At 48.8% G+C, this 19,834-nt stretch overlaps 1 protein-coding gene across 7 annotated transcripts in view; it reads left to right on the forward strand.

The window, feature by feature from the left end:
- BOC (BOC cell adhesion associated, oncogene regulated) overlaps nt 1–19,834 on the forward strand; it is an 81,563-nt gene that overhangs the window by 60,591 nt on the left and 1,138 nt on the right. For 5 of the 7 annotated variants that reach the window (XM_073308443.1, XM_073308464.1, XM_073308429.1 and 2 more), the window contains exons 6-18: nt 531–824; nt 2,431–2,703; nt 3,444–3,733; nt 8,462–8,624; nt 9,758–9,868; nt 11,228–11,434; nt 12,014–12,195; nt 13,465–13,570; nt 13,899–14,021; nt 15,559–15,780; nt 16,132–16,340; nt 17,041–17,114; nt 18,364–18,557. In XM_073308443.1, coding sequence (XP_073164544.1) covers nt 531–824; nt 2,431–2,703; nt 3,444–3,733; nt 8,462–8,624; nt 9,758–9,868; nt 11,228–11,434; nt 12,014–12,195; nt 13,465–13,570; nt 13,899–14,021; nt 15,559–15,780; nt 16,132–16,340; nt 17,041–17,114; nt 18,364–18,557 — 2,448 coding nt within the window. Of the gene's footprint in view, nt 1–9; nt 452–530; nt 825–2,430; nt 2,704–3,443; nt 3,734–8,461; nt 8,625–9,757; nt 9,869–11,227; nt 11,435–12,013; nt 12,196–13,464; nt 13,571–13,898; nt 14,022–15,558; nt 15,781–16,131; nt 16,341–17,040; nt 17,115–18,363; nt 18,558–19,834 lie in introns of those variants that run through there. The other 2 variants (XM_073308469.1, XM_073308437.1) reach the window with 2 other exon arrangements.

Here is a 19,834-nt window from a genome sequence, read left to right on the forward strand (position 1 = left end):
GTAAGATGCCTCCCCTTAAACATTTTGGGTTCCTGCCCTCCAACCCATCCCCCTTTGCGTGTGCGACGTTATCTTTGGCACCTCTTGACTGTTGAGTGTTTACTTGTGCAGCCCCCATGTTCTATTATTGTAGCTTTATGTACAGACTGCCAGTATTCGCTCCTGGAAAACTTCCCTTGCAGCAGATGGTGGGAGGCTGTAGTTTTCCCAGTAGAAGGTCGAACGGTCTGTTCTCTGTGCTGCACATCCATGCGCATGCGGCTGCCCTGTGGAATTGTTACACCCTCTGAAGAGCATGTAGACCTGGGAGCAAGGCTCTGAACTCCACTGCTTGACTGGGTCCTCTGCACATTGGTCCCATAAGAACTACCAAGTTTCTCAGCCTGTATGGTGTGTCCATCTGTCCTGTTGTCTGGAGGAAGCAAGCATTCTTGGGGTGCCGCTGCCCCAGGTCAGTGCTCTGTACAAGGCACTGTTCCCATTTGTAGGAGCTGCAGTGTCTGATTCTTTTTCTTCTCCCACTTCACCAGGCTCCGCAGCAGAGGCGGCGCGGATAATCTATCCCCCGGAGGCTCAGACCATCATCGTCACCAAAGGTCAAAGCCTCATACTGGAATGTGTGGCTAGCGGGATCCCGCCTCCCCGGGTCACCTGGGCCAAGAACGGCTCCAGTATTTCTGGCTACAACAAGACCCGCTTCCTGCTCAGCAACCTATTGATCGACGCCACCAGCGAGGAAGACTCCGGCACCTACAGCTGCATGGCTGACAATGGGGTGGGCGAGGCTGGAGCCGTGTTCATATTCTATAACGTTCAGGTGTTTGGTGAGTACTGCTGCAGCTTTCCTCCCATCTCCCCAGACAGAGCCTGAGCTTTCTCGTAGCACCTGTTTCAGGGAGAAATATCTGCCCCACCTCCATTATAATGTGAAGTGAACCACACTCCTTGCTGGTGTCTTTAGCGCCAGTTTTAGCGTGAGGTGATGGATTTACCCCTGGGGACTCCATCGCCTGCCCCTTTCACCCACAGGTTCCACTGATTTATTTATTTTATTTTATTATTTATATTCTGTCTTAAGGTACTCTATAGCACCCATTAGCGTAGTATCTAGCGCTTCCCAGGTACATTTAAATCTGCATGGGAAGGGACCCTAGCAGACTTCAGAGTCCGTGGATAAGGAGGCTCCATCTGAGGGAAGAACGTTTAGGAAGAGAAGTCCCAGATAATTCCGCAAAGCATTTCCCCCTTCCGACAGGCATTGTTAGAGAGCTTATTCCTTCGCTCTCCCACTTCCCTGGTCCTTCTTGCATGAACAGAGAGCAACAATGTCCGAAGGTGCAAACAATTCGACGTTTATTGGGGTAAACTTCCAGCAAGCTTAAATCCAAGTTCCTTTTTCCTTATTTTCGAATCGCAACTTACTTCCTGCTTGCCCCTAATTTACATAGTAATATTCTTAGCTATACCTTAACCAATATTCTACTGAAATTTACCTAACCAATCCTAACATATTGTAACATGTTTAGCTAACCAATTATATCCCACCACCTTAATTAGTTTACACCCAGCAAAATTAATTATACAGCAGACAGAGACCATGCAAATAAACAACAGCAAAGTGGGAACTATAATGACAAAACAATACAGAAGTGAGGATTTCACAACTACATCTATAAAGACATAAGGGTTTCCCAGCTGTGTCTACTGATAAATGAGTTCTTACCAGACAGAAAACTATCAAACTAAATTTCCTTTTACATCTTCTAGGCTCTTCCCTTTCTCTGGAGATGATAGATCAGATCACCTTCCTAACAGCCCCATATTGACTAGTTTGGAATGTGAGGATGTGACCGTGCACTTCCCAGCTTATGGCTGCCTCTGCTGCTTAGCCAAAGGCATTGGCCTAAGAACAGGGCCTCAGACTGTCACAGAGAGAGAAGGCCCTTACACAGGTTCTTTCTTGTATACCTCTATTACTAGCTAAATGATCAACATATACCTAAATTCTTAAAGTATAGGCCTTTACAGACAGGCCTGAATATCTGTATCCTAATAGGCATTAGCTGGGACTTGAACAGGTTTGGTTTGAGCCAGCTGTATTTCATCCAGGCACTGCTCTCGTGTAGGCATTGGGACACCCTTGTAGTGGCACTGGGGAAAAATGGGATACACAGCTGTGTGTCATTGACATACTATTGACACTGGACATGTGGCATCTCACCACCTCACTGAGTGGTCTTCTGTGGAGACTGGAGAGGAGGGGTGACAGGGTGGATCCCTGGGGGACCCCATCAAGAAGGAGGACTTTTCTTCGTTGAGGCTTAGTTTTCCAACCCCTCTTTCTACTAGAAGCGAATGACCAGTCATGGTAGTGCTGTGCTCTCTGGTAGAGCTAAAGCAAGTTGTTGTTTCATGGTTTTTGCTTGACAGAACCTCCCGAGGTCACCATGGAGCTGTCCCAGCAGATCATCCCCTGGGGTCAGAGTGCAAAGTTCACCTGCGAGGTGCGAGGGAACCCCCAGCCCTCGGTCATGTGGCTGCGCAATGCCGTGCCTCTCTCTTCCAACCACCGGTTCCGGCTGTCCCGTAAGGCTCTGCGGGTGATGAGTGTGGGGCCTGAGGATGACGGGATATATCAGTGCGTGGCAGAGAATGAAGTTGGCAGTGCACAAGCCATGGTGCACCTGAGGACTGCCCAGCCTGGTGAGTCTTCAGTAGAGTTCACAAGTTACCTTTCCGCAGACATTGGTGCTTTAATTCAAGGGACTAACGTACAAATAGAATCATAGAATCATAGAATATCAGGGTTGGAAGGGACCCCAGAAGGTCATCTAGTCCAACCCCCTGCTCAAAGCAGGACCAATTCCCAGTTAAATCATCCCAGCCAGGGCTTTGTCACTGGAGTACGAAAGGGCTGATACCTCCTTTCTGTCCTGCTTGTGTTTCAGCTGTCCTGCTCTTCTAGCAGCTTACCTCCAAATTGCTAGGGCACCCCCAGCTGGCTCCTCACCCTAGGATCTCCATGTCTCCTGGTAGGAGCTGGCTATGTTACAACAAGTGCCACTTGTCTCCTTTGAGTTTTATCATCACAGGAAGGTGTGGGGCTCCACCGGGCCTGTCTGTGGTAAGAGGTGCTACAGAGCTATAGGAAGCTGCCCTCTCTGCAATCAGCCCCGGTGTCCATGTGCCCCATTGTTATTGTGGGAGAGATGGAGGGGTGTGTTATAGGTATATGTGATGGAGAACGTCGTTCAGACAGAGTGAAATGGATGCAGCAGCCTAATAGCTCTTGGGAAGCTTGGGTATGGTTCCTCTAAGGTTCATGGCACCAGGGCTAACAGGAGGATTGAGGTAGCTTCTTACTATCTCTGCATTTACTGGTGATATAAAATGGCATTTGTTCTGTCTGTCCCCACTCCCTCCACCCGCAATTCATATTTCAGGAACAACTATGAAGTCATGGCGAGACTCCAGGTCAGGCTCAGCTCAGTCCCCCACGCCGCCGTCCAGCGACAAGGCTCTGAAGGAGAAAGCCATGCTGCAAAGGCCTAAGCCTACTGCGCTGGAAGCATCTCTCCAGTGCGTGACTAACAGAGGGCAGGTGTCTCCGGCCGAGGCTCCCATCATCCTCAGTTCTCCCAGGACGTCCAAGACGGACTGCTACGAGCTGGTGTGGAGACCGCGACACGACGGCAGGGCCCCCATCCTTTACTACACTGTGAAGCATCGGAAGGTACCACCATGCATGCTGCTTCCATGTTTCCATCACTGACGCTCTGTAGGTGAATTTGTGACTGCGCTGAGCAGTTACCTAACAGTGCATTCCAAGTACACCCACTCACCCCATGGGGACAGTCACTCACCCTTGCAATCAGATGTGCCTTATCTGCAACATTTGGTTTCTTCCTGCTTTTGTTGCTGGGATGTCCTAGGTTTCTGAAAATCCGTCTCTAGGGAAGAGCGCACATTGACTCGCTCTGTAATGTCCTGTGTCTGGGCCAAATCACCCAATGACAACCGACTGCAAAGCCAGAGAGCACTCCTCTGCCACTCCTTGGTGCTATGGTAACATAAACAATAAATAATAACTTAAAAGTACAGAATGCAGGCAACAAAATTACAGTTCCTTTTCATTTGCAAAACCCAACAATGGTAAATGCATCCACCCCACTAACTAAATGGTGCTGTCCAACAAATAGCAAGGCTGGGACCTGATGTGGAGGATTGCTATGCTGACAGGTACGGTAGCTGTCCTAATAATCCTAAATCTTCAGGGAAAGTCCCAAACTACCTGTTTTTCTAGGCTTTCTCCTGAAAGCCAATACGTGACAAGATGGTGAGTACACAACCTACTTGGTGGTGTGGAGTGAGCTGTTATTGCTCTGATAACTATCCTTGCCTTGTTTCAGGGATTAACCCCTTGTAACATCACAAAATGTCTTTGACCAAACAAAGCACTCCCGATGCTCCTCCTGGTGTGAATCCATTGCTGGGACTGTCAGACAGATAGGCCAGAGAAAAAATTCCACTGCTTGCAACCTGGAATGTTATTTTAACACATCAAATTATAATTGTTAATTAATATTCAGAATGATGAACCTCAAATTTTCATCCTGAAATACAACTCCTGTTTAAAATGCAAATATACACGTTCCTTATGTTTGTGTGAGTTCAACTCTGGGCCATAGATTTCGATAGTGCCCGATAGTGGGCTAAGGTGCTTCATTTTTGGGGGGAGGTGTCAAAAACTGCAGAGCCCAAAATCCGGCAGCCACTTGGAAATGTTGGGATGCTGTCAAGATAAAAATTCTCTCTCCCCCCCCCCTTTTTTTTTTTTAAATCAAAAAATTCTTTCCTAGTTTTAATAAGCTAGAATGTTGGGGGTATTATTTTGTAATTTCCGGCTGATATTCATTTACTCGTTGAATTTCCTTCATCGCAGACAGAAAACCAATATAGATTTCAGGTTCTAACATGCTCCAATTCTGATGTATTTGGAGGAATTCAGAATTTCAATTACATATATATTTAAAATGTGTCTATTTTCCCAGAAATGGTTAATTTCATGAAACCATTTCTAGTATAAGACTTTATAACCCCTGAGAACATCCTTGTGTTTTTTCCTAAACAAAGCTGAAATCTGGGGCTTGGGCTTTAACCATGTCTCTTTAAACAGCCATTTAAAATAAAGACGTGAGATGTCGACACAAGATCTAATAGAGAAAGGGGATAAAACCACTGGATCATTGAGTCTTTCCATCTGCAAGGGCACGATGCAGCCCCCAAATAGCATATCCTGGAATGAAACCAATTCTGCATGTGATCTTAGCTTGTGGGCTGCAGTTTGTTTTTTCAGTGCTTCACCTGGAAGGTCATTAGGGCAGAGAAGGTTGCCAGGGGTCACTGCAGTCTGCACTTACACATTTTCAGTGTAGTCCAAATTCTCAGTTGGAGACTCTTCCTTGTGCCTCTTAGGTCTCTACATAGGGGGTTTAGCCCCATTAACCCTTACTTTCCTGTCATTTCTGCGACTGCCAACCCAAGGGATGTTTAGAACTGGGTTTTATAACGATCCAGATTTAATTAAAACTAATATGAATAGAAATATTTGTGTGTATGTGGTGATGGGTGGGAGGAGTTATTTCAATTTTAAAAAATTGTGTATATGAGAGAGAGAGAGAGAGAGAGAGAGAGAGAGCACAAGATCTACTATGTTGGAAATCCGTATACATCAGAGCGGCACTAACCTAGGATCTGATTCTCAGCCATTCTGAATACTCGCAGTTCCCATTGACTTCAACTGGAATTGTGTGTGCTGAGTGCCTTTGAAATCAGGCCCCTTATGGTATGAGAGTGAAACTAACCAGTCAGCTGAAGGAAGTGCAAAAAAGTAAATAAACAGCACAAATTGTGAAAAGCAAATAAGATTGTAAAGATTCTTTCTTTTGTGCTAACTTCAACTGCTATTAATGATCTAGAGACTGTTACCAACAGTATGCGATTTATATCCACCCACGTTTACCCACCCTATAGACAGGGGAGCAACTACTCTACTGTTCTACAGCTTAAGGGAAGTCAGCTCCTACCCCATCATTTATCTCTGTTTTTTTATATTCTTCTTTACCCCCCTTCCCTCCCCCCAGCTCCTGCTTTCTTGAATGTAACAGTCCTGAGGAACCTCTCCCTGGCCTCACAATCCCACAGACTTTGTAATAAAAATAAAACAGGGTAGACATTAATCCGTCAGTGTCAAACACTCAGAGAAGATAAATTACATTGCAGAGGCTTGGCATTTCCGTTTCATCACGTTGCCTGCACTGCTGCTGCTCCTCTCTATACAGCGTCACTGAAGTGTCCCACTTGCTTGCCTGCACAATATTATCCTTGCAGTTGCAGGTTCCCCTCTTTTGGTTGGGAGAAAGGAAAAGAGAAAGGCCCCATTCTCTCTCACACCCACTCACTCATATGCGGCATCTAGACCTGGCTGTTCAATTACACTGAAAGATGAAGCTGTGCTAAAAAACCCTTTGGAGGCCATGACCATATGCTGCATATTCCATGAAGAACGCTATGTTGAACGAAATTAAGGTTGCGTGGTTAAGTTCTCAAAAGTCAGGAAATACCAGAGATCAGGCCACAACCTTAACTCTGCCCCCTTGTTCCTACATGTCTCCGTTCAGTGTTAAACTAGAGGGTCACATAAACTCATGTAATGCAATATAGCTTTAAATAGCACTGACTCTCTTTGCCATGTTCTAGGCAGTGTGAGAATGTCTCTCCTTAGCCATTGGCTGCGTGTTTCCAAGAAGCCTAAGGGAGTTAGGCACCCAACTCCCATTGAATTTCATTTGACAAAGCCGAGCCTTAAAATCTCCTTGTGCAGACAGTTTTGTTTTGTATCACTGGAGCTGACCCAGCTCTCTGATGTTCTCTTTCTTGTTGGTGCATCAGAGAGGCCATCAGCTAGAGTGTATGCAGCACTGGGAGGTGGATTTAAAATCCCACTTCTCCTGCTGAGGGTATTGCACTGAATAACACCGAGTCCTTGTTAATGGGCACTCCATTCCTGCACTAGCAGGACAGGTGATTTTAAGGGTCCAGGACTGTAATTGTTACTTATGTGCTGAGCTAGCAGGGGGCACTCAGCATTTCACACACTGTGAGGGGAAATTATTGCATGGTATTCGATTTCCCCTGAATTTCTTGATGACTGAGTAACAGATGTAAAGAGCTACACCCTGATATTTGGTATCTGAAGGCTGATGGCCATGGGGTAATGGCTTGTTGACACTAAACAGAATGGATTGCGACCTGCAAACAGATAGCTATGCACTCTAGCATGCAGGGGCTGATCAGCCCAAAAGAAAATCTAGGCAACTCGCACAGCAGGAAATAGATGATTGTGGGTAAAATCCTATTTTGAAAAGTGATGTAGGCACTTAGGAGCCTAAATCTCAGAGAAAGTAAATGGGACCTAGGTTCCTAATTCACTTAGGCACTTTTGGAAATTATATCCTTTGGGTTTCAGTGGGAGCCTTCCCACAGCAAATATAAATGGCACTGGTTATGTTTGTCCAGACACACAGAGCAACTGGACCCTTTAAATCAGAATGACCGTTGTTTTATCTTAAGTGAAACATCAAAAGGAGAAAGAACAAAAGTGAAGTCACCATGAGAGAGCACAGTGTGTGTGTGTGCGCACAGGTGCGGTCTGACAGCCTGCTGAGTTGAACACAAAATGGTAGACAGAAGAGTCCTTGGAGATTTAAACATGCAGTACTTGGGAGAGAAATGCATAACCATTACACAGCTAAATACCCTGCAGTATCTATTAAGGTGGGGTGAGACTAAAGCAGTGGTTCCCAACCAGGGGGATGTGTACCCCGGGGCGTACACAGAGGTCTTCCAGGAGGTACATCAGCTCATCTAGATATGTGCCTCGTTTTACAACAGGCTACCTAAAAAGCACTAGTGAAGTCAGTACCAACTCAAATTTCACACAGACAAAATGAGGAAGTAAGCAATTTCTCAGTAACAGTGTTGTGATACTTTTGTATTTTTAAGCAAGTAGTTTTTGAGTGAGGTGAAACTTGGGGGTATGCAAGACAAATCAGACTCCTGAAAGTGGTACAGTAGTCTGGAAAGGTTGAGATCTGCTGGACTAGAGGGTGGATAAGCTGTAGTAGGGTCAGAAGAGCATCCTGAGACTTGGAGGCTTATCCTAGACATATCTGAACCTCTGGACTTTGCAAAATTGGGCTGGAAAATTGCACTCCTTTGCAGGAAGCCAAACAATGGCTGGGAGAGTCAAGTGAGACAAACTTTTTCAAACTTTCCATGCTTCATTGCAAGTTTTAGCCAAAAGTTCAAGTTCATCCTAAAAGTAAACCAAAGCCAGCACCCTTCTACCCCTCCCCCCCGGCCAGGCCAGTGATCTCTGTGCTTGTTATTTGTTCTTCAGCAGATTATGAACTCTTCAGCCAACTGGACGGTCAGAGACATCCCTGCGACTCAGCACCACCTGACCCTGACCAGGCTGGATCCTGGCAGCTTGTATGAAGTGGAGATGGCAGCTTATAACTGCGCAGGGGAGGGACAGACGGCCATGGTGACCTTCAGGACTGGTAAAGGTCAAATCTTTCCCTAGATGCTTTGGTTTAACTCCCTGCGGTCCCATCTCCCAGCCCTTGATGGCAGGCACCATTCTGGAGTTAGCCTCTCTACCTTGTACCCTGCAGGTGACTTTTAGCCATGTGCTGTGTTTTGGTTCAGTGCCTGTCAGGTGGAAAGGCAGCTGCCCCCACGTTCAGAGTCGCCGCCCCTTAGAGGAGAAAATAAGCAGGGTGGTAGACAGGGTGCTGACAGCACAGGACGGGCAGAATCAGGATTCCTGGGTTCCATTCCTGCTGCTGCCAGTCACTGGCTGGGTGACCTCAGCAAAGGTCTCTGTGGCCCAGGTAGGCATCTCTCTACCAATGGTTACCAACTTCTCAGGTTCAGCTAGTGGGGGAAATGGTGATGGATTTTTCAGGAAGAATTTAGAAATGTTTTTAAAAGGCAAAAAATGTTGCTGAACATTTGTAGAGAGTCACTTGGGCTTCACAACACCTCTGGGCCTAGAGCCTGTTCATCAATGCTTAAGGCCCTACTTCATTTGCGATATTGCGGAAATTGCGGGTCCCGTAATATTAGGCTTCCACTGCAGTTTTGATTGTGATTAGCTTACTTTGCACAGTCCATAATTTTGCATACATTTTGAGGTTTGTAACGCACACACGTTTCCCCACTAGTACAGTAGAACCCCATTTATTCGAGCTGATAGCGGCTGGGGCTCAGGCTGTCAGCCCTGCACGTTAATGTCTGTAATATAGTTGCAGCAAAATGTCTGGTTATAAAAAAAAAATAAAATAAAATTAGCAGGCATAACATCATAATTGAGTGTTTATACTGTTCCAGCAAATTTATCTTCAACAAATAGGTCTTTTCTAGCTTTTCCAAGTTACCGCAATTCATGAAGGTCCATTATCACTTTTCTGCGATTTTTCCATGCCTTGCCTTGCAACTCAGCCGCAATTATTTGACAATCATCCCTCAATACAAGTAGGACCTTATCAATGCTGTGAAATCCTTGGGTTCTGTAAGTGCAAAGTGCTACTATTCCCATGCAGTGGCTGCGAATTTCCAATGGGAAATAAACACCAGTGGATAACCGTCCATCACGCCTCATCTTCTCTGACATAATTTCTCTCTTGGCTAGGCCGACGACCAAAACCCGACATTGTCGCCAGTAAAGAGCAGCAGATCCAAAGGGACGACCCAGGTGCTAGCACTCAGAGCAGCAACCCATTGGACAACAGCCGCCTCTCCCGTAAGGCCCTGCCTGAGTGGGGAGTGCCATGTGTGTTGTGGGGATCTAAGGCCAGGCTGCATTGGGATCAGTCAGTCCCTGGGTAACATTAAGCTTAGTTTATGGGGTTTTTTTTGCTCATGACTAGTCGAGCACAAAGCATGTGTGTCACCCGCAGAACTGCACACTTGTTCCCTTTCCCCATCCCCAAGGAGACCATCGGACATCTACCCTGCTCTTCAGCTGAATTTCATGCTGGTGAAGGGTGCAGTATTCCCAACCAGGGAGACTGCAAGCCACAGAACCAGTGCAACATGGTGAAGGGATCACATACATTTCCCACACTGCCCTGGAGGGACCCCTTCCAAGGACGAGCTGGGAGTACCGGCTTTGTAGCCTGTGAGGTTCTTGGCCTCTCAACTGAGCCTGCTAACAGGGGGGTGTTTAGTGCCAACTCTAGGGATGGTTTTGTGCAGGGCTGGGCCTTGGCATTTTGTTGCAGACGGGAAACATCAATATGAACCCAGCCCAGCTTGTCCTGTTCGTCATGTCCCATCCCATGTTTGACACGGGTATTGTTTATTGGGGCCGTTACCCTTCCTATGAAGTCCTCTCTTAATTGCCTGTTTTCCCCTTTGTATTCATTCTTCTTCTCGTTCCCCTTCCTTCACTCCTGTTCTCTTTCCATGTCCTGCATATCCGCCCATCTTTTCCTCCGACTATTTTGATGGTTTTCCCTCAAACTTTTTTTTCCATCATGTATAATTTTTCCATGTTCCTCTGTTGTCTCATTTCACTCTTTCCTCCCCCCCCCCCAGTTGCTGTATCCGTCTCTACCATCTTTCTTATCACTCAGTGCCTCTGCATACCCCATCAATCAAACTCTCTTCTCTACCTCGATCCTGACACATGCGCACACACCCTTCTCCCCAACACATAGCCCGTTTCCCTCTCCAGACACACAGGTATACAAGACCTCTGCCCCACCTGGCCTACACACATTTGCTTGAGGCTGAGATGGTCCTTCTCCTGGGTGAGAGCCATTGGCTGAAAGGTGCTCTTTTCTGACATGAAAGAGAGAAGTTCTTAGCTGCGTTGCCAGGTTGAGTGTCCTCAAAGCCAGCTGAGCCCTTATCAGCGGCTTCGTTGGAAGTGGTGGAGTGGGGACATGAGGGAGTTGCAAGCAGAAGGTAGAAAGAGCTCACTGAGTTTTCAGGGAGCAGCAGGGACAGTAAAGAGGAGGGGGCGGGATTGGCACACAAGGATGAGGAAGAGCGAGGGGGTCAATCAAACTGGTACCTCTGATCCACCCTAAATTTGCTTTAGAGAAGGAGAGGCAGACAGAGAGAGGCGTTTCATGTTCTACCCTGCTCCTCACAGCTCCCGAGGCACCAGACCGTCCTACCATCTCCACAGCATCGGAGACTTCTGTCTACGTGACCTGGATCCCCCGCGGGAATGGAGGGTTCCCCATCCAGTCTTTCCGAGTGGAGTACAAGAAACTGAAGAAGTTAGGAGACTGGGTGCTGGCCACCAGCGACATCCCCCCCTCTCGGCTCTCAGTGGAAATCACAGGCCTGGAGAAAGGTAGGAGATGTGCTCCTTTCCCCTGTCTTTCTGTGGGACATGACAAATTGTCCTGCTCCGATATGGTGGTTCCCATCTATTATGCCATGCTCTGTGCTGTGGCGTTTGAGCACCTTCAGTGACCTGGAGAAAGTCTTCCCAGTCCTTTCTTTGGACACGTGGAGAACTCTTCAGATGTTGCCCTGAATCCTGCTGCTGGCATGCAGAGATCGAAGGGGGTCTGGGCTTCTTTGAGATGGGAGAGGGATGGTCTTCTCCCAGCTGTTTCCTGTCAGAGTGGTGGAATTTCACAACTGTGGCCTGTGGACCATCCAGACAGCCTCCTGGGGAGAAAAAGTGGCCTTCATCTGGGACACAATTGAACTCAGGCCATTAGTTTCTTTGATGTGAAGGGCTGGGAGCCCCTTCTTTGCAACATCTCTCCGTGCTATCCAGTAGGGTGGCGTGGGGCTGAGCTGACTGGAAGAGAGAGAGACAGACACAGCTTTCCTCTTCTAGGTGCCATGCTGGCTATTGGGCTTGCAGGAGGCACCAATCCTCTCTTAATACCGTTGTTTCCAACCCATCTCTCCCACCTAGGCACCTCCTATAAGTTCCGCGTCCGGGCACTGAACATACTTGGGGAGAGCGACCCCAGCACTGCGTCTAAGCCATACATTGTGTCGGGATACAGTAACCGAGTGTACGAGCGCCCCGTCGCCGGGCCTTACATCACCTTCACCGATGCCATCAACGAGACCACCATCATGCTGAAGTGGATGGTGAGGGAGAGAATCTGTGTCTGCAGGGAGGGAGGGATGGGCACTGGTTGGGTGGCTTAGAAGGTAATATCTCAGGTAGCTATCGGATCTCACCAGCTACAGCAGGCTAGGCTTCCCCAGTAGTTGGGTGGGGAAACTCCAGTCATCTAGGAAGTCCTGCTGGCGATGCATTAGAGTACTCTCCTTCCTCGGTACCAGTACTGACACAGTAACCCACGTGGGGCTAGGGGATGTGCACCTAGACATGCAGTCTTCCGGGGGGATGTGATGCTGGGGCCATGACCATTTTGCTCAACAGATTCACGGAAGTGGGGTTGGTAAGCTTGCTTCCCTAGCCTAATTCCTGTTTGATTAATTAGTGCCTCCTTAAATTTCCCTGCAGTTTCAATGGGATACACTGTTCATCTTCACTTCCCGTGCTCATCTGTTGGGTGGCATTGCTGGGTGCTGCTAAACAGCCTCTATGCTCTGCCTCAGAGGTGGCTTCTTCTCAATTTTGGGTGGGATCCTTCAGGCTCATGGATGCTGTCGAAAGGGCCGTTATTTATTAATCGATACACATGAATTAACAAGGGCCGAGGATGGCATCCTCCTTTCCTACCTGCACAGATCTAAGGGCTTCCACTAGCCCAGGGTGAGCCACAGAGATGCTTTCTCCACTTCCCAGCCAGCATCTTCTGGCCACAAATCCCCATGGGGCCTCTGTGGCAGTGTTTCCACTGTTGGCTGCTTTTCCTTTAAACATGGAGATCATATTTGAAGGGCGCTGGATGAGGGCAAGGAAGGTGAGGTCTCACCCGGCTCTGTGATGAAATATCTTGGGGAAAGCCAGAAGGAGCTGATGGCTAGTGGCTGTGCTGTCAGCCAGTGGGGTGAGGAGGAGAGGTTGGTCACTCTGTCTCTCTCTCCTGTATGTGGCATGTGACCACTGGATCATTACACGATGCAGCTTGTACAGGACATCTGAGCCTTAGTAGGGTAAAAACGAAGGTCATCAGATCTCATGCATGGCCAGGCGCATCACTGTTGGGACTGGGGGTGTGTGTCTAGTGTTCCTGGCAAATCCGATGGCATCCCAGCTGTTACCCGGGCACCCACGGAAGGGCAGCAGGTTGGGATATGATAGCGGGCTCTCTTAGGCCTCCTAGAGAAGCCCCTATCTAAGGGCAGCATGGGGAGACGGGAACATCCCTGCGGCTCCTCTCCAGCGAGAGGTGGTTTGATCAGCATGGACACCTCTAAACGTTGCCTTCCCCTTCATCTCTGCAGTACATCCCAGCCAGTAACAACAACACCCCCATCCATGGCTTTTACATCTACTACCGCCCCACTGACAGCGACAATGACAGTGACTACAAGAAGGACGTGGTGGAAGGTAAGAGGCGCAGTGCAACTGGCTCCAGCTGCCGCGTGCTGGGTGGTTTCTCCATTGAGAACGTCTGTTAGCAAGAAGGAGCGGCTATTGCGATGCCTAGGAGCCATGTCTGCCCAGGCACAGCCCAGCTGAGGCTCTGTCCAGCATGACAAGGCGAGGTGGCGATGGGAAGCCTGTGTCCAGCACACCCCTTGCCCTTGCTGGAGTGCAGAGACAGGATTAGTGAGTCCGAATTTGCCAGTGGCCTTTGGGCAAAGCCAGTGAGGCTTTGCTTGAGTTCTGGGGCAGGGAGCTAACGGAGCCGTGTGTTCATTCCCCCACCCCTCAGGGGACCGGTACTGGCACTCCATCAGCCACCTGCAGCCAGAGACCTCCTACGACATTAAGATGCAGTGCTTCAACGAGGGCGGCGAGAGCGAGTTCAGCAACGTGATGATCTGCGAAACCAAAGGTATCCGGCTCCTCTGGGCGGGTCAGCAGCCGCCTGCTGCCCCCTCGTTCTCTTTTCGCAAAGCATGGGGGTGATTCAAGGCCTGGCCCAGAGGAGCCAACAGTCTGGATTAAAGATGAGAGATGAGGGGCGGAAGTGAGGAAGGGCAGGGTTTGCAGGTGATGCCGTCACGCTGGTATTAGGTCTGTGCACAGTTCAGTGGGTTCAGCCCTATTGAGCTGGGCACTATACACACATGCCAGGAAGAGACAGTCCCCACCCCTAGTCTGGGTTAACGGCGAGATGTAAGAGGTGAATGAAACCAACAAGCAGGGGCTTAGGGGGGCTAGGAAGCGGTCAGGAGAATAACAGCACGACTTCTGGTCAGAGCAAACTAACTCGCTTGGTGTGGGCCCTGTGGAGGAAGCCTTCAGCTTTCAGGAGGATTTTCATGAGCGGAGGTAGAAGCTCAAGAGAGCAGAGTAGCGAGAGGGGGCACCATGCACAGAGAAAGCTGATCAATCAGGCAGCCGGGCTGGCACACGGTGAGAGGAAAGACTGGCCAAACAGAGAGGAGTTGTGTAGGGTGTGCAGCGTGAGGACAAGAGGGTTGCACTTGGGTGCAGTGGAGAAAGCAGGGCCACTGGAGAGAGTCCAAGAGGTGGCTCTTGTGTGCCGTGTGTGAGAGGAAGCAGAATTTAGGGGCTCGTTTTGGAGGGGTTGGGGAGGGGCAATATGGGTGCCAGGGAGAAGGCAGTAGTGATGAAGCTGGAAGATGATCAAGGCCTGGAAGAGATTTTGCTGTCAGGTTAGAGGAAAGGGGCTGGCCTTTTAAATGGGTGGTGTGCAGAAAATGGCAGGATTTGAATGCAGCTTGGATGTGAGAGGGAAGGAGCCAAAGATAATGCCCCGATTGTGGAGCTGAGTGCAGAGAGGCTGGTGATGGTGAGTGACACAGAACATGGGGAATGGAGAGGGTTCAGGGGGAAAGTCCAGCTTCACTGTTGGCTATATTAGCTTTGAGGTGCTGGTGAGACATCCAAGAGGAATTGTGAGACGAGACAGGCTGAGCTGCAGGATTGGATGGAGGGAAGCAGCTCAGGAGTGGAAAGGTAGCTGTGTGACTCATCTTCACACTTAGCAGTTGAAGCCATGTAAGCAGATGAGGTTGCTGAGGGAAAGGGTGTAGTGGGAGAAGAGAAGGAGACCAAGGGCTGAGCCCTGTGAAACCTCTCCGTAGAGCAGAAGAGTGATAATTACCTCTGCCTCCCTTAAAATTCTCCTGTGGCTCTTACTGGACACAGGAGTCCCCTTCGCTTCCTGTCCTGAGCTGCTGGGGTGATGGGAAATGGCTGCCCTGTTCTATCGCAGCAGCAGCTACATTTCCATGTAATATGATTATTATAACGATCAGTAAGGAAGGGATCTACCCACCAAGCCACGTGGACCTAGAGAGCCGGTGGTTCTGTGAACCATACACAGTGTGTGCAGCCCCTCTTTAGCTGCCTGTTGTCTTGGGTGACATGTCCGCTTCTAACTCCCTGTCTTTCTGTTGCAGCTCGCAAGTCTCTTGGGCTGCCTGGGCGCCTTCCGCCCTCAACGGTGCCCCCACAGCAGCATCCAGCACTTAGTGGTGGGCACAGCGGGCTGGGGACTGGTGCCATGGTGGCCCGCTCCAGTGATCTGCCCTACCTGATCGTAGGGGTAGTGCTGGGCTCTATTGTCCTCATCATCGTGGCCTTCATCCCCTTATGTCTGTGGAGAGCCTGGTCCAAGCAGAGTAAGTGGCTTCACTCTGAAGAGGAAGGAGGGTGCTTGTTGGGTGCTGGCGTCCCGGTTAGAATAGTTGGGTGGGAAGATCCTGGCTATATTGGGGAACAAAGTCCCCGTGAAAGCTTATGGAGGTAGAGGCCCAAGCTTTCTCCCTTGTCCAGTTTGTCAAGCCAATAAAGAGTCTTGAATTTTGGAGTCCATCAGACAGAGTCCCCCCTCCAGTGGAAGGGTTGGATCATTGTCCCACCTGGCAGGCATGTTAGCAGGTGGTACAGCCCAGTGTGCCCACAGGATCCTTGCAAACAACCAGCAGTATTTCGTCTTCTCTCTCAGCTGCCTTCTTCTTCTCCCTCTTCAGAACAAACTATAGACCTGGGCTTCTCTGGAACGAGGCTGCTGGTGTCCTCCTGCCAGTACACCATGGTGCCCCTGCGAGGGGTCCCCACTCCTCGAGCCAACGGGCAGCCCTATGCCAACGGTGTGCACCTGAACGGCAGCTGCCCCTCAGGCGGGACAGGCTACCCGAGCACAAAGTCCCGAGACTACAGTCCAGATGAAGTTCAGCAGGTACCTTCTCCCCCTGTGTTAATAACCAGCATGTTGGGGGCTGGATGATGGGGGTGTTTCAGTCAAGCCCGGTCTGGCCCATTGGCTACTTGGGTTAGAACTTGCTCTTAGATTTCTGTCTCCAGTCACTCCCTCTCCAGAGCTGGGGTACAGGTTGGGAGAGCAGTTTGCCAGGCACAGTGCCCAGTTAAAGGAGGCAACATGGGCAGGTTGGGAAGTCCAGTTCTAGTTAACTTTGGATGGAAACACTAGGCCCCTGTGCCACGGATCCTGAGTCATGGGCAGAAGGGGAATAGGGAGGATCTTCATAGCTCCAGTGATTAGACAGAGGGGTCCCTTGAGAGGCCGGCTGGAGAAGTTAGCAAGAGATCCTGACTTCCTATCAATAAGAGTTCTTGGCCCAAACCTTGGCAGGGCATGCTGGGATTGTACAGGGGCTAAGACATAGGAGACTCCAGCCCACCAGTGCTCTTACAGAAATGTCATTATCATCTGATGGTTCCATGCCCAGTGTGAAATGAGTTTGTTGGTGCTCAGTCCAGTTTGCAGCAACAATTCTACCCTCTCCCTTCGGGAGGCAGGGTCATCACTGGCTGCCTCCATTGCACTGGTTCTGGAGTCCAGACCAGCCTCCACCTCTTAAATCTGGTTTGGATTCTTGCTCTAAGATGCTTTTTCCTTTTTCTTCTTCCAACCACAGGATGAGACCAACACCTTACTGCAGGGGAGGGTGCTGCAAAATGGGACTGTCCAAGGACACTATCCAACCTCCAGGTAAGCTCTGGATCATGGGACTCCAATGAGGGTTGTGCAGACAGGATACGCAGACATGGGACTTAGCAATGGAAAAGAGCTAGTTAGGTCAACTTCTCTGACATGCAGGATCGTTCCCACAGCCTATCCTCCAGGCATCTCCCCAGTCTAGTTTTAAAGTCCCACCCTTCTCCCACCACCCTTCCCTTGGGAGACTAATCCACACCCTAAAACATCTCACTGCCTAGGATTTTTTCCAATCTAAATTTTCTCTCTCTGAATTCCATCTCATCCCTCCTAGAATGTGGAGTTGGCCGGGCCGCATTTTAGAGATGGCCAAGACCCACTTCTCCCCCTTTTTTGTGTCCGCATGGGGATGGAGACTCAGACAGGTTAACAGGATTAATGCTCACATCCACAGTGTTGATGAACTCCCTCAAAAGATGCCATCGGTCCAGTTCTAGCCTCACTGTAGCAATGCAGTTCACTGCTCAGATGTCAGATTATGGTTTCTATCATCCGTGCCACTACCTGTTCCTGCCATCTCCTCTCAACGCCCTTGTTGACCAGGTTATGACCAGAGCAGCTTCGAAGACTCCAGGTTTTACATTAAAGTTAGAACTGGTTGCGAATGATTTTTTGAGGGAAAATTCCATGTCTGCAAAAATCAAAAATTTCCCCTTGTTTCTGGAATATTTTGATTTTGCATTAGAATTCTTTTTTGTCTCAATTGGTGATGAAATTTTTTTCAAAAATTTGCATTTTTTTGTGGGAGGGAAATTCAGTTTTTCCATCCAGCTCTAATAAACCCATTCCCCCACAAACACGCCCTGAAATAGAAGGACAGGCTGCACTTAATGTATCTGAAACCAGACGTGGGGCCTCCCAGCCCTTGAGCTCACTCTATTGTTTTGTGTTGTGTCTTTAGCCAGATGTTGGTTTATCAGATACGGGTGTGGATCTCTGCCTAGTCTTCTTGATGTTCCATGGGTATCTCAATTCCCACCCCCTAACACACACACATTCTTCCCCCATTTGGGAGTCCTCACTTTGTTATTGCATGAGGCTGATATTGTATTGAAACGCAGCCATATGGAAGGTGACATCCAATTCAGGTCCGCTGTCCACCGAAAGGGAATCCTCTCGTAGCCCCTTCAGTTGGCTGGAATGCACCAATCACCATGTCCCTCTAACAGACTTCCCTCTAACAGGGAAGGAGTATTTAGAGATGGGTACAGACAGTACCAACCCGTATCTGTCTTTCTATCAGGCTCTCTGATGCTAGACCAGAAGACAGTTCCTTCCTCTGTAGCCTCCCAGATGACTCCACCAACCAGCTGCTCCAGCCGCATGATGATTGCTGCCATCTTCAAGAACAACTTGTTGGCCTATATCACCCAGTGACAGAAAGCAAGATGGGAGGCCCCAGCCTGGAAGCCCTGCGAGATCCCACATTCCACAGAGGTCAGTGGGCAGGAGAGCTCAGTACTTGCTGCTGCTATACTTGTTTAGGTTGATCTTGGAAGAAAAGTATCAGTCTGGGAAGACTTTTCCAAGGCTCTTGGAGGGCAGGGCTGGAGGCTCTTGGAGGGCAGGGCTGGAGGCAAGTTATCATTTTTAATGCTCAGCACTGTTGTGCTAGAGCAGTCTTTGAATGTCACAAAGGTCATAAAAACGTAAGAACGGCCATACTGGGTCAGGCCAATGGTGCAGCTAGCCCAGTACCATGTCTTCCAACAGTGGCCAATGCCAGGTGCTTTGGAGGGAATGAACAGAACTGGGCAATTATCGCGTCATCCACTCCCAGCTTCTGGCAGCCAGAAGCTTAGGGACTCCCATTCATGGATGTAACCTTCACAAACTCATCTAAATCTTTTTTTTTAACCCATTTATGGTTTTGGCCTTCTCAACATCCCCTGGCAACAAGTTGTGAAGTACCCCCTTTTGTTTATTTTTAACCCGATGCCTATTAATTTCATTGGGTGACCCAGTTTTTTGAGATCCCTTTGTAACTCTTTGCAAGTCTACTTTGGACTTAACTATCTTGAATAATTTTGTATCTGCAAATTTTGCCATCTCACTGGTTACCCCTTTTTCCAGATAATTTATGAATATGTTGAACAGCACTGGTCCCAGTACAGATCCCTGTGGGGGCATCACTATTTCTCACCATTCTGAAAACTGACCATTTATTCCTACCCTTTGTTTCCTGTCTTTTAACCAGTTACTGGTCCATGAGAGCACCTTCCCTCTTATCCCATGACAACTTACTTTGCTTAAGAGTCTTTGGTGAGGGACCTTGTCAAAGGCTTTCTGAAAAATCTAAGTAAACTGGATCACCCTCGTCCACACGTTTGTTGACCCTCTCAAGAATTTTAGTAGATTGGTGAGGCAAATTGGTGAGCTGTGTTGACACTTTCCCCAACAAATCGTGTTCATCTATGTGTCTGATAACTCTGTTCTTTACTATAGTTTCAACTAATTTGCCTGCTACTAAAGTTAGGATTACTGGCCTGTAATTTCCAGGATCACACAGCAACGTGAGGGGGCCAGAATAGCAGGTAGAGACCACAAAACTGGCCCAGCATACTGGAGGATGGGGCATTTATTTGGTGGAATAGGGGTTCCTAGCACCCGCTGATTCTCATTGCTCTGAGACCTTACACCCAGGGAACCAACTGGTCTGCACCATGGCAGGTACCTAACCTGGCTGGAGATGTACCTGAGACATGTACTCGGCC

The sequence above is a fragment of the Lepidochelys kempii genome, chromosome 1, assembly GCF_965140265.1.
Source record: "Lepidochelys kempii isolate rLepKem1 chromosome 1, rLepKem1.hap2, whole genome shotgun sequence".
Taxonomy (NCBI): Eukaryota; Metazoa; Chordata; order Testudines; family Cheloniidae; genus Lepidochelys; species Lepidochelys kempii.